The sequence below is a fragment of the Mirounga leonina genome, unplaced genomic scaffold, assembly GCF_011800145.1.
Source record: "Mirounga leonina isolate KUSES-001 unplaced genomic scaffold, KU_Mleo_1.0 Mir_199, whole genome shotgun sequence".
Lineage (NCBI taxonomy): Eukaryota > Metazoa > Chordata > Mammalia > Carnivora > Phocidae > Mirounga > Mirounga leonina.
The window spans coordinates 9,251,779-9,271,509 of NW_023270498.1; the positions used below are offsets into that span (position 1 = coordinate 9,251,779).

A 19,731-nucleotide genomic window follows, 5' to 3' on the forward strand; every position below is an offset into this window, starting at 1 on the left:
CACTTCTGCTCACATCCTACTTCCAGAACTTAGTCAAAGGACCATGTCTTTCTGTAGCTGAGAGGCCAGACGCCCCGCCAAAACTTAGAGCACTGTTACCAAAAGTGTGGAAGGAGAAAGGATATGAGGGAACAATGTGTCTTTGCTACATAGTCATTACAGATATGATATTCTTTTGATTTAACTAAAATCTGCATGCCACAAGAGACCTCATTTCATTAGCCTTTCATAAATAAGGCTAAATTCCTCCAGCCTTTCCTAGATGTACTGCCAGTCTTTTGGAGAAAACATTGCAGTTACAAGGGAACTAAGTAGTCTAGGATAGTTTTTATAGGAAGTTTTTCTAGATTCTAGTAAACTGTTCATACAGAGGACTTTTAACGTCGTGGTTTGACTTCCTAATTTCTTCTTCTCTTCTGATTTCTCTCTGCCTGTATTTATTAATTTATAAGCTAAAGATTAACGGTGGTGGCTACTGCCTGCTTCTAGATTTTTAGGTTAAGAAATCTAGATAGAATTGTTAGTGTTAATTAGACGAAAACAGGATACACGTAATTCTTTAGGCCAGCGCTGTCTCCTCACCCCCGTAGGTAGTCAGCGCTATCATCGAGTCAGGCAAGACTCTGTCGAGGGAAGAAAGGAAGGCCGAGCGCTGCCCGCTGCTCTACCAGTGGCACAGGAAGCAGTATGTTGGAGCGGCGCACGGCATGGCCGGGATCTACTACATGCTAATGCAGGTAAGGAAGGGTGCTCGGAAACCCTAATACAGTGCCTCCAGTATTACATACTCGGCCAGAGAGGAAAGGGGGGCTGAAATTTTAGTGTAAGTCGCGCAGGCTGAAATAAAATAAGGATCCTACATTGAATCGTGGGTACTTAAGCTCTGCTTCATGAACCCCAAGCACTGAAGTGCTGAGAGCACTTTTTTTTTTTTAATGTGAGAGAGAGCGAGCAGAATGGGGACGGGTAGGGTCAGAGGGAGAAGCAGGTTCCCCGCCGAGCAGGGAGCCCGATGCGGGACTCGATCCCGGGACTCCCGGATCATGACCTGAGCCGAAGGCAGTCACTTAACCAACCGAGCCACCCAGGCGCCCTAAGAGCACATTGTACATGCGGTTTTGTACTGGGTTAGGTGTCTAGTGGCCACATTTTCCTTCGGTCCATGTCCTTCTGCTCATTGGAGTCGTTACTCTTTGAACAGAGGGGAACCCTCAGGGAGCAGAAAGGGCCTCCAGAATCCCGACTGAGGCAGAGACTTTTTCCTATTCAGATACCCCCAGCTTGCTTTCGGTTGTGTTCTAAACTTTCAACTAGTTTATTGTTGTGGTTCTGATCTGGTCTCTCAGTCATGCCTGACGTCGCTTGAACTGAGTAGTCCCCGTTCTGTCAGGCAGGCAGAGACCGCCCCCCCCAAATAGTGCTTCAGCCAGCTTCCGGCCTTATGGCCTGTGGTGCCCTTCCCTGCTGCGTACACAGCCTTTTTTTTTTTTTTTCCCCCCAATTAAGCCTTTCTTTATCGACCACACCCATAACAGAGTAGTTAATGCTCAAAAATCACAAAGCTAGCAAGTCAAGGAGCATGGATTAGCATTTAGGTTAAAACTTCTTCACTGAAAACTAAAAATTTTTACTTCAAATCCCCTTTTTAAACCTACTCTACCATTAAAGGAGATTCATATCTAAACGGGCCTAAAACCCCCTTTTCTGGTAATTAGTTGTCTTTGTTTATTGTTGTAGAAAGCGAAACATATGTATCCCAATTTGTGAATTTTCTTTATAGTGCAGACACATGTTTTCAAAGTAACTAGAAGTCCATCTCTTTTTTTAAAATAGCACTATTATTCTGGAAAGTTGGTAGTTTGTTTTCTGTTTCCCCAAGAAAATGTTTTAACACCAGCTTTTGAAACTTTGCTTAGGGGAACATTAACCATATGAAAACCACACCAATAAGACCTAACCTTAAAGTTTAGATGTAGGTGTTGAGGTTAATTTTGTTAGATATCCGGGGTTTCCTTGAGAGAAACACAAGTCCCCTTTATCTGCCTTTAAAGTGAAGAACGTGCAACTATGAAACCCAACTTCCCTGATGAGACTAGGAGACCATCCGGAGGCCCAGACTACGAACAGGTAGACTGAGACTAGAGGGCAGAATGGCAAACGACCAGACAGGGTGGAGAAGAGCACATGCGAGCCCGCTGGAGCTGAACATGCCGGTACCGCGGAAGGGGAGCCCGGCCGGGTGCGCTCGGGGCAGGACGTGTGGGCGCAGGAGGGCTGCGCTGGAAGCCTTCAGCCGGAGCGGCTGGGTCTCCATCAGGAGGGTCGCCCTGCCCCGTGACTGTTCCTCCCTAACTGCTGCTGGAGCGAGCCGGCCTCAAAGGCCACAGGGTGCTGGGCGCGCCCTTCCTGCCCCCATGGCGGAATCGCGCCCCCCACCTTTGGTCTCACCACCGACGTTCCAGGAGGGCGATTGACGTGGGGCTGTTGTATGTTGGAGAAACAACTCAGATAAAAGATTGACAGACGTAGGTATTTTAAAGCCCCCATTAAAAATGTGAGCTAGCTCTCGGTGATGGTTAATATTAGATATTAATTTGGCTGGGCCACAGCGCCCAGGTATGTGGTCACACATTTTTCTGGGTGTTTCTGTGAGGACATTTTGGGTGAGATTTACACTTAAATGGTGTTAGAAGGTGGGGGAGGGACAGGAAAGTCTCCCCCGACTGAGAAGACACTTCGAGACCAGAAAACGAAGCAGGCCACTCCATAGAGTTTACACAGAGTTTTATTCGGGGTACCTTACTGATGGGGGGGATCGGGCAGAGGATGATCTACAGCCGCTGCATAGTTATTCTCTGCAAAGTCCAGACCTTAGCCCCTAGATTTTGTAGAGGGAGGGGACATGCAGAAGGGCATTGTAGTGAGATCAGAGCGTTCGCACACACCTCGGAGGGCTTGCAGGCACCTAATTGACAGCTACCCTTTAATGAGATCTTGTGGCCCCAGCTGTGCATCAGGAAGGGGCAAGACTATGTTATCTCTGACAGATTCATGAGAGGCCAAAACAGGCCTCCCCCCCCATTCCTGCCTTGACCGGCATTTCTAAGGTATGTATGTCATTCTCCAAGGGGCCCGGAACACATAGCCACAAGAGAGGCCACTGAGCAAACATGAACAAGATGGAGGGCCAAAGATGAATCATCATTGTCAGCACTCTTACAAATGCTTGGGCTTTTAGTAAAGCAGTTTCTCCTCCATAATGTGGCTGGGCCTCACTGAGTCAGTTAAAGGCCTGCCCTGAGCAAGAGGGAATTCTCCAGCAGATGGCCTTCAGACGTCATCTTCAACATCACAACAAGTTGAAATAAAACAAGGTCTGCCCAAGTCTTAAATAACCAGATAAGTGAATTAATTTGAATTTTATATGTTTCTCAGTATTCCAGGTAATGGATGCTTTGCCATATTAGCTATAGTACAAAGGCTTAAAAAAAACACAATCAAGTCAAAAAATGGGCAGAAGACATGAACAGACACTTCTCCAAAGAAGACATACAAATGGCTAACAGACACATGAAAAAATGTTCATCATCATTAGCCATCAGGGAAATTCAAATCAAAACCACATTGAGATACCACCTCACACCAGTTTGAATGGCAAAAATTGACAAGTCAAGAAACAACACATGTTGGAGTGGCTGTGGAGAAAGGGGAACCCTCTTACACTGTTGGTGGGAATGCAAGTTGGTACAGCCACTTTGGAAAACAGTTATGGAGGTTCCTCAAAAAATTAAAAATAGAGCTACCCTATGACCCAGCAATTGCACTCCTGGGTATTTACCCCAAAGACACAGATGTAGTGAAAAGAAGAGCCATATGCACCCCAATGTTCATAGCAGCAATGTCCGCAATAGCCAAATTGTGGAAAGAGCCGAGATGTCCTTCAACAGATGAATGGATGAAGAAGATGTGGTCCATGTATACAATGGAATATTACTCATCCATCAGAAAGGATGAATACCCAACTTTTACATCAACATGGATGGGACTGGAGGAGATTATGCTTGAAATAAGTCAAGCAGAGAAAGTCAATTATCATATGGTTTCACTTATTTGTGGAACATAAGGAATAGCATGGAGGACACTAGGAGAAGGAAGGGAAAAATGAGGGGGGGGAATCAGAGCGGGAGACGAACCATGAGAGACTATGGACTCTGAGAAACAAACTGAGGGTTCTAGAGGGGAGGGGGGTGAGAGGATGGGTTAGCCTGGTGATGGGTATTAAGGAGGGCACGTACTGCATGGAGCACTGGGTGTTATACGCAAACAGTGAAGCGTGGAACACTACAACAAAAACTAATGATGTATGGTGACTAACATAATAAAATAAAATTTTTAAAAAAACGTAAGGAAAACTAAATGTTTTGGGTTTTTTTCATTTGTTTAAAGCCAGCAGCAAAAGTGGACCAAGAAACCTTGACAGAAATGGTGAAACCTAGTATTGATTATGTGCGCCACAAAAGATTCCGATCTGGGAATTATCCGTCATCATTAAGCAATGAAACAGATCGCTTGGTCCACTGGTGCCATGGTGCGCCCGGTGTCATCCACATGCTTATGCAAGCTTACAAGGTCAGTACCTCCAGTTGATCACAAGCATTTAATGTTTAGAAATCCACTTTTTTCCACCAGGTTCTCATTTTGATTTTGGCCAGCACATGTGATGGCAAACTAAAAACCTTTTCGAGTCAATGTTTTTACAAAATAAAATCTCCCTGTTTCACTTTATCACCCCTGTAGTTGGAGCTATAAGGGTCTGTATGTGTATTTTAACAGGGATTATATTCATATGTAAAAAGGAAACCTGGAGGACAGCATAGTAATGATTTTTATTCTGCGTGTGAATATCCGAGAAGGCAGTAGGCATTATTATAACTAAACGCTTTTTTGTTTGACTTCACATCATTTTATGTTCTTGGTTGAATAAGTCTTTATTGTTGGATGATGATGCTTATTTGGGGCCCTTTAAGTTTGAGTTTAAAATTGTTACAAAATTACTCATAAGGGAGAAGTGTGATGTTCAAAGTTTTACACATATGGGGTATTATAGAAAAATAGGCAGTCCCTTTACTGAATAATTCTGGTAGTCTCAAGATAATATTTGGGCACAATATTAAGAATGCATTCGATTGAAAGCAAACAATGCTTCTTTTTTTTTTTTTTTTAGGTTGTCTTTAAATGTGTTTTCTCTTTCTTTAAGAAGAGAGAGAGAGAAAGCGAGCATGAGAGGGGGGAGGGTCAGAGAGAGAAGCAGACTCCCTGCTGAGCTGGGAGCCTGATGGGGGGGACTCGATCCTGGGACTCCAGGATCATGACCTGAGCCGAAGGCAGTCACTTTAACCAGCTGAGCCACCCAGGCACCCCGTAAAGGCGTTCTCTTACTATTTTACTAAATAGAAGTTGAAATTACAAACAGCTTACTGTAGCCTATAACATTTAAGTTTTTAAACATTTTTTGGAAAAATAATTCACGTTTAAAGAAAACAGTGTTTTCAAGCAAGTTTTTTAGAAGACTATACCACATTTGGTTTTATTTTTTAAATTTCTTATTTGAGGGCACCTGGGTGGCTCAGTCGGTTAAGCGTCAGCCTTTGGCTCAGGTCCTGATCCCGAAGTCCTGGGATTGAGCCCCGCGTTGAGCTCCCTGCTGAGCAGGGAGTCTGCTTCTCCCTCTGCCTCTGCCCCTCCCCTCAGGCTCACTCTCTCTCTTAAATCAATAAATAAAATCTTAAAAAAAAAGTTTTTATTTGAATGCAGTTGACACACAATGTTGTATTAGTTTCAAATGCACAACATAGTGCTGCCCCAATTTACACATTATGCTGTGACCACGAGTGTAACCACCGTCTGTCACCATCTGTCACCATGCAACACTACTACGGTATCATTAACTATATTCCTTATGCTCTTTTATTCCTGTGACTTATTCATTCCATAGCCTGTTATCTCCTACTCCCTTCACCCATTTTGCCCAACCCCCCCAACAACCATCAGTTTGTTCTCTGTATTTACAGGTATGAGTCTGCTTTTTGTTTGTTTCTTCATTTTCCTGTTTTAGATTCCACATATGAATGAAATCTTATGGTATTTGCCTTTTTCAGTCTGACTTATTTCGCTTAGCATAATACCCTCTTGGTCCACCCATGTTGTACCAAATGGCATGATCTCATCCTTTTTTATGGCCGAGTAATATATTACAAACACACACACACACACACACACCACATCTTATCCATTTGTCTGTCAATGCACATTCAGGTTGTTTCCCTATCTTAGCTATTATAAATAATGCTGCAATAAACAGGGGTGCATGTATCTTTTTGAATTAGTGTTTTTGTTTTCTTTGGGTAAACACCCAGTAGTCAAATTAATGGATCATATGTTATCTCTGTTTTTAAATTTTTGAGGAACCTCCACACTGTTTTCCAAAGTGGCTGAACCAATTTTCATTCCCATCAATAGTGTGCACGGGTTCCTTTTTTTTCACATCCTCTCCAACACTTGTGATTTCTTGTGTTTTTGATTTTAGCCATTACAGCAGGTGTGAGATGATATCTCATTATGATTTTGATTTGTACTTCCCTGCTGACTAGTGCTGTTGAATATCTTTTCACTGTCTGTTAGCCGTCTGTATGTCTTCTTTGCAAGAATGTCTATTCAGGTCCTCTGCCCATTTTTTAACTGGATTGTAAATAATGCTTCTTTTGTAATTTTATCTTTTTAATGCATCTTTATTTGTAATATTTGATTTTGGAGGTTGTTCTTCATATATCAAAGTATATAACAGTAACCACATGATTGATTAGTGTTTTGGCAAAGTCTCTTAGTTTTGTAGAAATAGATAGAATTAATGAAGCAGAATTCGTATTTCTACCTAGAAATAACAAAAGAACTAATCCCGGAATCAATTTTATTTTCCCTTTGTGACTAACCATAATAATTTACATAAATTGTGGGGAATCTCATGATTTTGCCTAATTTTTCAGAATTTTTTAGTCCTCCAAGAGTAACACCTAAAATATTCAAATATAAAAGTCAGGTATGAGCATTTAAGAAAATAACTCAGAAAGTTATGATAAAAAGAAAAAGCATAGTGAAATATACTCTTTGGAAATCAAAAGAATTTAAGGTTTCATCTTCTTAACAATACCTCAGTCTTTATTTTTATTTTGAATTTTTTTTTAAGATTTTATTTATTCATTTAAGAGAGAGAGAGCACGAGGAGGGGGAGGAGCAGAGGGAGGAGCAGACTCCCCGGTGAGCAGGGAGCCCGATGCAGGGGCTCGATCCCAGGACACTGCGATCATGACCTGAGCTGAAGGCAGTCGCTTAACCAACTGAGCCACCCAGGCGCCTAATACCTCAGTCTTTAAATAAAATAAAATTCTGTTCAAATCAGTGCCTCCCTTTTTTAGAGCCTTAGAATGATGTAACTTCAGTGACATCGAGATAAGTCTCTAATATTGTAATTGTCCAACCATGACGAGTATACTGTTGACAAACAAGGACGCTTTGATATTTAAAACAGATGTATGACTTTGAGAAAAAGTGAAAGCTTTTGTTTGCCGGGCGCCTTTTTCTCTTTCACATTAAAGAGGGCAAGCAGTGCAGGTGGGCCCTCCTGGTGGCTGACGGTCTCGGCTTCTGAGGGTCCCGTCCGGCCCCCCGTCTGCCCCGCTCCCCGAGAGAGCGGTAAGCAGGTAATCGGGAGCCAGGACGTCCAATGGGGCCATCAGCCTAGGGAGATCCCTTTCTCCTAGCCCCGTTGGCTATCACGCCGTCTGTTTCTACGGCCGCTGGTCACACGGGGAGCACACAGAGCACCCATAGCAGAGCCCTGCTCTCGGTAAACCACAGATGCCTCCCAGCAGCTGCTGCCTATCCGGCTTTGGCTCAGAATATCATTGGAATGTCTGTCCCTGCCTTCTTCCGAAACAGCAAGTTCCCTCTTCTCTTAAGCATAGAGCAAAGACATTACGATCCCGTACTTAGTCACTAAAACTTAATTTTGTCCATTTACATCAAGATTCTCAAACATGAGGAAGGCAAGGAGTATCAGAATCTTTGGGGGCAGAAGGCCTCAATGGTAACTTGAAAAGGCATATATGATAGAGTTTTACAATATATGAGTGAAGTGTGAGATTGGTGTTTGGCCAAGGCGGAGGGTGGGGTGGGCAGAGACAGGGTAGGGGGTGGGGTGGAAATGCAAAGGTCGAGGGTCCATTTTCTCTCAAGTTATTGTTAACTCAAAATAAGAGCATCTGCATTCATTGAGGCTGTCTCAGAATTAGGAAGTGCTTGCATTTTATATAAGTTTTCAACATTTTCTCTTGCTGGCATGTGAACTCATATAAGTTCTTCAAGAATGCTGATGAAAGCATAAGGTTTTCAGGTGTTTGCAAAAAATATTAATATCCTTCACAAAGAAGACTATAAATTGAGTTTAGTTTCACTTAATTTGCTTTCCCTTCCTAGAGATGCTCATCATATGTGTTAGTTGGGTGGACTCTACTTTGTATGAACATACACTGTTAATTTAAAATTATATTGTATTCTAGATGATCCTTGAAAAATGTCAGGGTTTTAATAATATTCTGTGCTATATTAGGAATTATATTACTTGCAAATGATTTTCTAGCAGATTACATTTGTGGACCCTATGGCTGGAAGCTATTTTGCTGAGCAGTTCTTGATTATCTGACAGTAGACTACAAGCGATGGTAACCAGTTCTACCTTCTAACTACACACATGGGCCCTCCAGCATTAGCAGTATGTGGATTCAGCCACTGTAAACAGATGCTAACACTGGTCAAATGAAAATTGTGTTTGGGAAGGTATTTACAAATATGTGGCCCAGGAAAACCCTGTAAGTCATACCAAAGTGATATCGATGTAATCTTTTGATTCCTTAAAGTAGGAAACCACCACGCCTTATGCTCTCCGATGGTCAGCCGTTGACCAGACATCAGAAAATGTTTTCATATAAACGGTGTTCCAAAAGCTCATTTGTAAGTTGATTATTTGAAACATGGCATATCTTGAAGGAGTGCATATCAGAATCAGCTGGAGAGATTCTTTCAAATTATACTTTCTTTCCTTCTTCCTCAAGGTGGTTGATACCTTCCTGAGTGTAAGCATCCCTTATATAAATCTACCACTTTATCAGTTTTTTTTCCAGTTGTTTCTAGTTTTTTACTCTTATGAATAAGCTGCTATGAACATTCTTGTACAGGTCTTTTTGTAGACATGTGTTTTCATTCCTTTTGGGCCAGTACCTCGGAGTAAAATTGCTGGATCAGAAAGTAAGTGTAAGAAACTGCCAGACATCTTCACAAAGTAACAGCTGTCGTACCTTTTACATTCCATCAACAATGTAAGAGAGTTCACATCTTTGGCAACACGTGGTACTGAAAGGCTTTTAATTACATTCTGGCGGATATTTCATTGTAGTTTCTAATGGATAGCAATTTTGCTTGTGTTCATAGCTCGTTTATGTATCTTGCTTTGTTGAACGTCTGTTCATTCCTTTTACCCACGTTGTTTTAATCTTTTATCTTTTTATTATTGAGTTGTAAGGATTCTTCCTATGTTCTGGTTACAAGTCTTTGTCAGATAGGTGTTTTGGAAATAATTTTTTTTTTTTAAGATTTTTCATATATTTGACAGAGAGAGACACAGTGAGAGAGGGAACACAAGCGGGGGGAGTGGGAGAGGGAGAAGCAGGCCTCCCGTGGAGCAGGGAGCCCGATGCAGAGCTCGACCCTGGAAATAATTTTGTAGTTGGCCTAATCATAATCCTTATGGTATCTTTTGAGGAATAGAGTTTTTAATTCTGATAAAGTCTGTGTTTTATCAAGTTTTTTATGGTAATTTCTTTCTGTATCTTGTCTAAGAAGTTGTTAACCAAAAAAATAAAACAGCCAGTTATTTTACCAGCAAAATGGGCTTATTCAAGAATGGCAGAGAATTACATTTTGGGATATGCAAGCTATGACAAAACCGTAGGCAAGTCCAACAAACAAAGGAGATGAACATTATTTTATGGAGAAGAAGGAGCAGGGGAGAGGTGGTTTTGAATGTCAGTCCATTGGAAAAAAGCAGGAGTTCAGGGTCATGCCAGTTTCTCATTGGCTGAGTTGCAGGGGTAGTCGAATTCTTGTAGGAGATGCGGTGAACCTTTTTTCCCCGTTGGGGCCTATAACTGATGATTCTTTCCTGTTTCCTGTTCCCTCTTCTGTTGGGGTCTGTAATCGACAAGTCTTTCTGGAATTGAGTAGAGTGGCAGGCTTGCCCTTCTAACCGCCCAACTCCACTTTAGTGAGGTTTCCCTTTATTAATTGTCACAAAATTTTACTTACCCCCAGGTTACAGATAATATTCTTCTCCAAGCTGCACGGACTTCGATTTAGAACTATGAGCTATCTCTAACTACATTTTATATATTACATGTATATTTTGTATATTAGGTTTGTATATGTGACGTAAGAAGAGAGATTCTTTTTTGTAAGCATCAGGATATCTGATTGTTCCTACATTGTTTCTTGGAAAGACTTTTCTTTTCCCCCATTTGATTGATTTGGTGTCACTAATACTCATAACAAGCCACTGACTTGAAGAACTAGTATCCTTTTAGAGTTGAGAAAACTGAGACATTGAGCCACTTGTCCAAGGCCAGGCCACACAGTTACAAGGTGACAGAGCTGAGATTCGAACTCAGGCAGTCTGACCCCAGAGCGCACATCTCAGTTGCTTTCATGAGCTAAGAGTCTTGCTTCTGACCCTGGTGAATAGTTTCTACATCAGGAATAGTGAGTGAAATACAAATGTCTCTCTCTTTGCCCTTCTACCCTCTGCAGACACTGATGCACATAGTTCATCTTTTTTTTTTTTTGAGGTCACTGCTAATCAGTCACAGGTAGATGAATCCTGTTTGCTCCCCCCAAGGAGATCCTCTCTGAGGACCCTTTTGTCTCTTAATTCATTTATACTAGCATGGAATGAGCTAAGCGAGTGGAGATTACAGCAGATTCTGAGGGAAGGACTAGGGAAACAAAACAAATGAAACGTGAGGGGAAAGAGAAGAAAATTTAAAAGGGAATTTGAGGAGGCAAAAACAGACAGCCTCCTCCTGCCGGCATTTGTCTTCGGCGAGCTCATCCGTCTCATGACGTAGAAACCACTCGGTGGAGACCGTGCTACAGCCCAGGCACGTCTGCTCTGGGGACTGCAGGAAGCTCCATGCTGGTTTCTGTGTGATGGATTATGACAGATCGCACCAGCCCTGAAGTGCCAGGCCATCCGGGTCTTACTGATAATGGGGCTGACCCGGGATACTGAGTATTCTTGACCTGGCTGACAGGATATTGTGGGACCGTCAGTCCCTCGGGTGACTTCACCAGGAGCATGTTAGTGCTGCAGGGCATATTGCTCTGGGAATTACAGAATGCTTCTTGGTTTCGGGTAGCTTCTGTTTTAATTTTTTAACTAAATTTTAGAACTACTTTTGCAGAACCGTGAACTGGGAGGACAAGGGGAAGAGATGGGTAGATTAAGCTCGTGAGGTGCGGTACTGTGGTGTTGCTGGTGGTGGTCGTGTTTACCCCCAGAGGGGGTAAGGTTTCAGGTTCAGGTTTCCTAAGGTGTCAATGACTAGCCAGAAAGGGAAACTGTTTTGCTAAGTCATCATCGAAAACATCTTTCTCACGCTGTTCTGCTTTTCACTGCCCAGGTCTTTAAGGAGGAGAAATACCTGAAAGATGCCATGGAGTGTAGTGATGTCATTTGGCAGCGAGGTTTGCTTCGGAAGGGCTACGGGATCTGCCACGGAACAGCCGGGAACGGCTATTCGTTCCTGTCCCTGTACCATCTCACGCAGGATAAAAAGTATCTCTACCGAGCTTGCAAAGTAAGGAGTCTTAATGGAGACAACTTGGGAATACTCCAGAGCATGCACAAAATCCAAAACTACAGCTCCCCTCCTTCTCTTAACCGGTTTCTCCCAGCTCTGTGGTCTCCCCTGTTTCTCCTGGCCCAGCAGTACCCCTTGCCCGGGAACCCTCTTCCTCGAGTGCTTGGTGAATTCATTGCAGTGTCTCATTTGCTGCCTTTTCACCAAGTGAAATCTCTGCTCTTAAATGTGTTTCCCCTTAGTTTGCAGAGTGGTGTCTAGAATATGGAGCACATGGGTGCCGCATCCCCGACAGACCCTACTCTCTCTTTGAAGGTAAGAGTGAGCAGAAAGCGCTGGGTTTGAATATCTGGGTGAGTGAATTTGGGCCTTCTGTGTCTCTGCACTGGCTTGTGGCATTTGCTCTTCCTTGAGTAATAACTCCCCCACTGTAAAGCAGCTGTGAACAAAGTAGTTTATTGCTGAAAATACCGTCGAGTCTTTCTGCCTTACCTATTTCGTGCACCCGTGAGCATGCTTCAAATATTTCTAAAGAATATATGCAGACAACATAGAATGTTTGCTACTCAGTAAAAGAAGAAATAATAAGGTTACTCCTCTGCATTTTGTCTGTAACATTGTATATATAATACTGATCTATTCACAGGAAACTTGTTTAGTTATTTAAATATGTTTAATTATTTCAGATATATAAAGAAGGATGAATAATTGATATTAGTAACTTAAAACTATTAGTAGTTAGGAAAATAGGTAGTTGGAAAAAATAATAGCATACTGAAGAACGTTCTGAAAAACAAGCAAAGACAGGAAATGAGCAAACGCAGTAAGTCTGCTGCAAAGCACCATATATAGACTATAATCAGGAAAACAAAATAGAAACCCTACAAAGAGGACTCGTACATTTTTTGTATTTATATTGTGTGTGTGCCTGTGTGTGTGTGAATTAGATAATTTGTGATATAAGCCACAGAAATCAAAGGGCAAAGGTTGAATGATACTAGGATAAATTGGTGATAACTTTTGATTACTTTAGAGCTACATCTTATACTAATTCCAAAGTAAACTTCAGAAGGAATAAATGATTGAATAATTTTTTAAAAAATCAAACAATAGATGGGTGTTGAATTTTGTCAAATGCTTTTTTCTGCATCAGTTGATATGATCATGTGGATTTTTTTTTCTTCTTTATTAACATTGTGGATTACATTGGTTGATTTTCAAATATTAAGCCAGCCTTGCATCTCTGGGATAAACCTCACTTGGTCTTCTTATATATCGCTGAATTGTATTTGCTAATATTTTGTTGAGGATTTTTGCATCTATATTCATGAGGGATTTGGCCTAGACTTTTCCCTTTTTGTACTATCTTTGCTTTTGGCATCAGAGTAGTACCGACCTGATAAACGGTACTGAGAAGTATCCTTTGCTCTTCTGTTTTCTGGAACAAATAATGTATTAATTGGTGGAAGAATTGGTGTTCCTTCTAACATAAATGTTTGGTAGAATTCTCCACTGAAACCTTGGAGTAGAGATTTGGGTGGGGACTAGTTAGTTCATAGGGCTGTTCAAGTTATCAGTTTCACATATGGTAAGTTTCAGTAGTTTGTATTTTTGAGACATTGTTCTATTTCACCTATGGTGTCAAGCTAATGTGTGTAAAGCTAATCCTCGTTTATTTCCCTTCTGATGTCTGAATTACCTGTAGTGATAGGCCCCATTCTGCTTCTGCTCTTGGGTATATTTTTTAATCATATATTAGAAATATAAGCAGAAAATAGAGCACTTGCCATTATCTTTTGCTGATTAATATCCTTTTAATATTCAAAGCAATCATAATGAAAAAATAATCCTCAGAAAAAAATTTCAGTCTTTTACATCATAAAAATGCAGTGTATCTGCATTCGACAGAACGGAGTTAATACCTGAACTCTCAGTGGAGTGCATTCAGGTTTATAAATGGCAGCTCCAGAGCCCGAGTAGGTCAAGATCTTAGAATGTACAACTCCCTAAAGGATGGGAAGTTAGATTCGTCTGTTCCCTTGGTGGGCTCTAGGTAGATCCCTGTGGGGTGGGTGGAGAGTAGTTCTGGTGCCTTTGCGGAGGCGACTAGGCTGAAAGGGTCACTGACACGGTAACCCCTTCTGGAGCTTTCTCCTGCCCAAGTGCTCCGTCGAGGTGAATCTGCTGCTCTTCCCCACCAAAACAAGAAAACAAATGGACCACTCTAGGGTGTCGTGGGTCATCGTCTTTTTCTAATAGGTTCTGATAAGTCAGTGTTTTTCAGATTTCTTAAGCTACTGGAACCCTTTCTTCAAACAAAAACTTACAGGGTTAGTCTGAGAACAACCAAAATGTAGGAAAACAGCTGATGACACACACAAAATGTGAATGAATTGCAAAATCATTGAGGGAAGAAGCCACACAGAACAGGCTATATATAGTGTGGGGTTCCATTCAAAGGACATTCTGAAACAGGCCAGACTACTCCGTGCTGGGCATGGCGGCAGGGGTCAGCCAGAGAGGGACACACAGGGGGCAGGCGATGGAAGTATTCCATATCTCTTGACAGGAATTTGGTTTACACGAGTGTGTGCATTTGTCAGACTCAGAGGAGTCCACTGAGGACTTGGGTGTTTGGGTGCATGTAAATTTTGTGTCAAAAGAAAAGCTATAAACAAAAATCCAATAAGGGAGGAATTGTTCTGATTGAAAAGGGAGATAAGGGGCCCAGAGGCTGGAGCCAGCCAGCTGGCGGGCTTCCTCGCCCACCCTCCTGTAGGTCTCTTTAAAGCCCGATCTTGGTGCAGACTACAGTGATTTGCAGTGGGGATTTCGATGAAAACAAAGTTCATTTTATTTTTTTAAGATTTTATTTATTTATTTGAGAGAGAGAGCATGAGCAGGGGGAGGGGCAGAGACAAACAGACTCCCCCTGCATCCCCCGCCCCTGAGCACAGAGCTCGACACGGGGCTCGATCCCAAGACCCTGAGATTATGACGTGAGCTGAAGTCAGATGCTTAACTGACTGAGCCAACCAGGCGCCCCGAAAACAAAGTTCATTTTAAAGTAGCATTCGTGTGTGTGTGTGTGTGTAATGGAATATTTATTCAACCATGAAAAAGAATGAAATCTTGTCATTTGCAACAACATAAATGGAGCTAGACAGTATTGTGCTAAGGCAAACTAAGTCAGAGAAGGACACCATATGATTTCACTCATATGTGGAATCTAAGAAACAAAGGGAAAGAAAGAAAGACAAACCAAGAAACAGGCTCTTACCTACAGAGAACAAACTGACGGTTGCCAGAGGGGAGGTGGGTGGGGGGCTGGGGGAAACAGGTGATGGGGATGAAGAGTACGCGTGATGAGCACCGAGTAACGTAGAGAAGTGTTGAGTCATTAAATCGTACACCTAAAGCTAATATAGTGAAGAATTTGACAAATGCACACACTTGTGTAAATCAAACTCCTGTCAAGAGATATGGAACCGGCAGGCTTCCTCGCCCACCCTCCTGTAGGTCTCTTTAAAGCCCAATCTTGGTGCAGACTACCGTGCAGAACGCCGATATGGAAGAGAGAATTCCACCCTACTGGAATTAAACTTTTTTTAAAAGTTTTTAAAAATTAAAGTGGCATTCTTAAAATTCAAAGAAGATATAAAATGCAACCTTTTTGTTTGGACTAGGAAAAAAGCGCTGAGAGAGGAAGTTTTATAGTTGAAGTAACACCATAGCAGCACCCCTAACTTTTTAGGTGGCCCTTCTATGAGATCATCTCAGAGTTGCAAGACACAAGATTAAAGCCCAGAACCCAATTAAAAAAAAAAAAAAAAAAGGGAAGAAAACTGGTATCGTTATCTGCTGGGTGCTAATGTAAGGATTTCTTTGTGTTTTTTGGTTTTGTTTTTGTTTTTTTATGAAGTCATTTGTGACGTCCTCAGCACCTTTCCCATCATCCCTGTAGCCCCTGGTACAGGCAGTGATCACAGGTCACTTTGTTTTGGACACTCCCCTAATGCCCTTGAATAAAAGGATGCACATTGTACGTTGCAGGCATGGCTGGCGCGATTCACTTTCTCTCGGACATCTTGGCACCGGAGACATCCCAGTTTCCGGCATTTGAACTTGCTCCTTCGCAGAGGAACAAAAAGATGTAAAGAGACTACTAAGACACCTGTTTGGACCAAAAGCCAGGTTGCTTAGTGCCTGACACAGAACCAACTGTGAATCCGGAAGAAGGCAAAAAAAAAAAAAAAAAGAAGCAAACACTTTCACGGGCCCCCTTTGTTGCAAAGACCCTCAAGTTAGAGCATGAATGACAGAAACCATCCCGTCAGCGTTTTGTAACAGTGTTCCCCTCACTGGTGTGAAATACGAATTCTTCACCTCCAGCCCTCTGTAGCATTTGCATGTTCCTTGGTGTTCGTTGTCTAGAGGTGTAAGTTGTTCCAAACAGAAAGCCCTTCCCTTCCCATGAGCGCGGAGCCGAGCACACGCGAGGGCACGGCGGCAGCCACTTCTCTGTGTATAAGATTTAAGGGAGGTGTCTCCTGTGTTGACAGGGAAGAGTCAGGTGGTGTCTCTCTCATATACCAGAAAGCGTCTCTAAGGTGGTATCCTCGTGATACTTTGTCAGCACTCTCTGTGAGTACCTTTCGGACAAGCACGAGGGAAAGACCATTCCAAAAACCGAAAAGAAAGAAGATAAGAGGGGGGGTTTTGCTGGAATGGTTGGGGGTGGGGGTGGGGGTTGAGCCTTTGGACCGGGTCGCCAAACGCTCCGCTCCCTCTTTGTGTTTTGTGTTCACCCTTGGTGTTTTTAAGAAGCCAGAGGGCATGCGTCGCAGCTCTGCTGGGGCGCCCTGTTCTCAGCTGAAGTTCCGGGCACCTGTGTGGAGTTCCAGAGGCTCCTGCCAGTCCCAGCCCAAACCAGCCAGTGCCCTGGGCGCTGGACTTCGTGATACCAGAAAACAGCCAAGGGAGGCCCTTCCATGACCATACTGTAAATCAAGTAGGGTGACTAAGCATTGGCAATTCTAGATTTGGCTTACATTATTAAAACTTTATCATCATCATAACCTATTATAAGTTCAGTAGATCCAATTCCAGATGGCGATAAGCAGATATTCACCTGTTCCCCTGTCCCTGCAATTAAACTTACATCAAAATTTGGTAAGTTATCTCAGTGTAAATTTGGGAGGAATACGGTCATTTTTGGTCTACTTTTGGGTGATTGAAATCTCACAGTTGATTGAAATATATGAAGCAATAAAAGGACTAGTCTGCATTTATACATATGGGAAACATAATCTAACCAAGAAAATTGTGGTATTAATCTGCCTGACCTGTTTTATCTAAAAAAATGGACATTAATTTGGATTAGCATATTCTCAGTAATTCTGTCGTGTGGATTTCAGGTTTTAGAAGAGTTTGTCATCACCGTACCAGTGGCCTGGGACTTTCCACGCACTTCTCCTCTTGTGAGCTAAGGCACGGGTCATAAAAGCCTAGATAGGTTTCTCCGCTGGTCAGGTCCTTGTCCATAAGGGTCTGTCTAACCACTTATCAGCCCTAGTTTCCACTCCTTTCATAAAGGAGCAGGAATATCCATGCAGAAGACAAATCTCCTTCATGCATATGCAGTTCGTCGGGTGTTGCTGAACCTTCTTTGTGGGCCTGGCATCTGAACATGGACCTTCATTTTCTTTTCTTTTTTTTTTTTAAGATTTTATTAATTTGTTTGACAGCGAGAGACATAGCGAGAGAGGGAACACAAGCTGGGGGAGTGGGAGAGGGAGAAGCAGGCTTCCCACGGAGCAGGGAGCCTGATGCAGGGCTCGATCCCAGAACCCTGGGATCATGACCTGAGCTGAAGGCAGACGCTTAACGACTGAGCCACCCAGGCACCCCCCCTTTTTTTTTTTAAGATTTTATTTATTTATTTGACAGAGAGAGACACAGTGAGAGCAGGAACACAAGCAGGGGGAGTGGGAGAGGGAGAAGCAGACTCCCCGCAGAGCAGGGAGCCCGACGTGGGGCTCGATCCCAGGACCCTGGGATCATGACCTGAGCCGAAGGCAGACGCTTAATGACTGAGCCCCCTCAGGCGCCCTGGGACCTTCATTTTCTAAATGAAGCCTCATGGATGCCTTCATTGCAGACACTGTTTCTAAGTCATGACTATCTTCTCTCACGTTAGGTTGATGGCTTCCATGGGTATAAATGCTCTTGGTTATATTTTAACCAACCTCCTGGGCCTGCCCAGTACTTCTCAGGCAGCCCAGTACCCCATTCCTAAAGTCGGGACATGCGGTCCTGAGTCAGTTGAGGGGGACTGTTTGGCAGGAGAGCCAAACAACCATGCCCCCTCCTTCCCTCCCCACCCACCTCCTCCAAACCACACACACACAGCTTAGGAGGTCTTGCCTGCCTCAAGGCTTCGGCTAACAGCTTTGCCCAAACTTAATTCCTCAGGGGAAGCCAATGGGACTGCACAGGGGTTGCCCCCAGAAACCCGCAGTACATCCTGCCTCAGCCAGGGGGAGCACGTCGAAGGCCCTGATTCTGGGCACATGTCTCCAGAGCAGAAACAGCAATGGAGACTCGCTCACTTACCTGGGCATCTCACCATATATGAGAAGTTAAGTGTCAGCCTTCTTTCCAACTAATGTACTGAGGGAAAGATAAAGTATTCGTGGAATAAATGGAGCTTTTATTTACGGGGTTTCCTTTTTTAAGTCAGCTGGGTTGACACCCTCCTGCTTACCCACTAGATGTTAACAGATGCGCAGCTCTCCGACTCTACGTTATCCCCCTTCCTAGCACCTGTTACGTAGCTGCTGCAGAAGGGACAGTCCCTGAAGGCAGAGGAGAAACGGCATCCACTTCAAGGAACAGAAAACTTACGGAAGTCGGTTCAGTAATTCTAAGTGTTTGAATTCAGATCTCAGAACATCGCACGGTGATCTCTTGATTTGTTTGTGATCTCCAAAATGTGTCTAAATTTTAAAACTATGTGTATGCACAATACCATTTTAAAATTTGAAAGAAAAAAAGTCGATGGCCACAAAAAGTGTGTGGAGTTCTTTGGTTTCGTTAGTAAAGACAGTTCCGCGATGACGACTTGTGGGCTCTTCATTTATTCTCACCTCCATCTGCGTTTGAGAGTGAGGTTGGTTGGGAGCATTGGTCACCATTCTGAAGATTTCATTCTTCACTTAAAAATGTGGCAATCGCCCACATCACGAGGTACTGAATAATTCATTAGAACGATAACAAGGCATCTACACATGCGTTCTTTTTTTATCCCAAGGCTCCCCAAAAGCTGGACAGTGATGGTAAGAGCAGCCTACGTTTAGCTGGCATGGTGTGACGGGCCTTTGCCCTCACCGTCCTTAACGGTGACAAGTGGTGACAACACCGCTGGAGGTGGGCACTGTTATCCCTGTTTTACAAGTGAGAAAGCTGACAGCCTTGCCCAGGATAACCGCTAGAATGGAGGACAGGCGGGGTTTGCCGTTGGTCATGCTCCTTTGCACCCAGTACCCCTTCGCCTAGATGTCCCTGCAGAAAGTAAGAATTGAAACCTGGGAGAGGCCTTGCGCAAGAGTACATGCCTAGGAAAGGAGGAACAGGGCCTCTTTCTCTGTCCTTGTCACCTGCTCGAGCCTACTGCCCTCCAGGCTGGGTGGGGGACTCCAACCGCTAGTGTAATTGTGTAGGGCTTTTAGCATCTATTACTTCATCTGCTGGATTCACAAGAGCA

At 43.2% G+C, this 19,731-nt stretch overlaps 1 protein-coding gene across 2 annotated transcripts in view; it reads left to right on the top strand.

Moving 5' to 3' along the window:
• Positions 1 to 16,225, top strand: part of LANCL2 (LanC like 2) — a 51,680-nt gene extending 35,455 nt beyond the window's left edge. For both annotated transcript variants that reach the window (XM_035026494.1, XM_035026495.1), the window contains exons 5-9: positions 591 to 737; positions 4,447 to 4,629; positions 11,787 to 11,963; positions 12,209 to 12,281; positions 16,020 to 16,225. In XM_035026494.1, the coding sequence (XP_034882385.1) occupies positions 591 to 737; positions 4,447 to 4,629; positions 11,787 to 11,963; positions 12,209 to 12,281; positions 16,020 to 16,123 (684 nt within the window). In that variant the 3' untranslated portion in view covers positions 16,124 to 16,225. The remainder of the gene's footprint in view (positions 1 to 590; positions 738 to 4,446; positions 4,630 to 11,786; positions 11,964 to 12,208; positions 12,282 to 16,019) is intronic.
• The last annotated feature ends 3,506 nt before the right edge of the window (positions 16,226 to 19,731 follow it).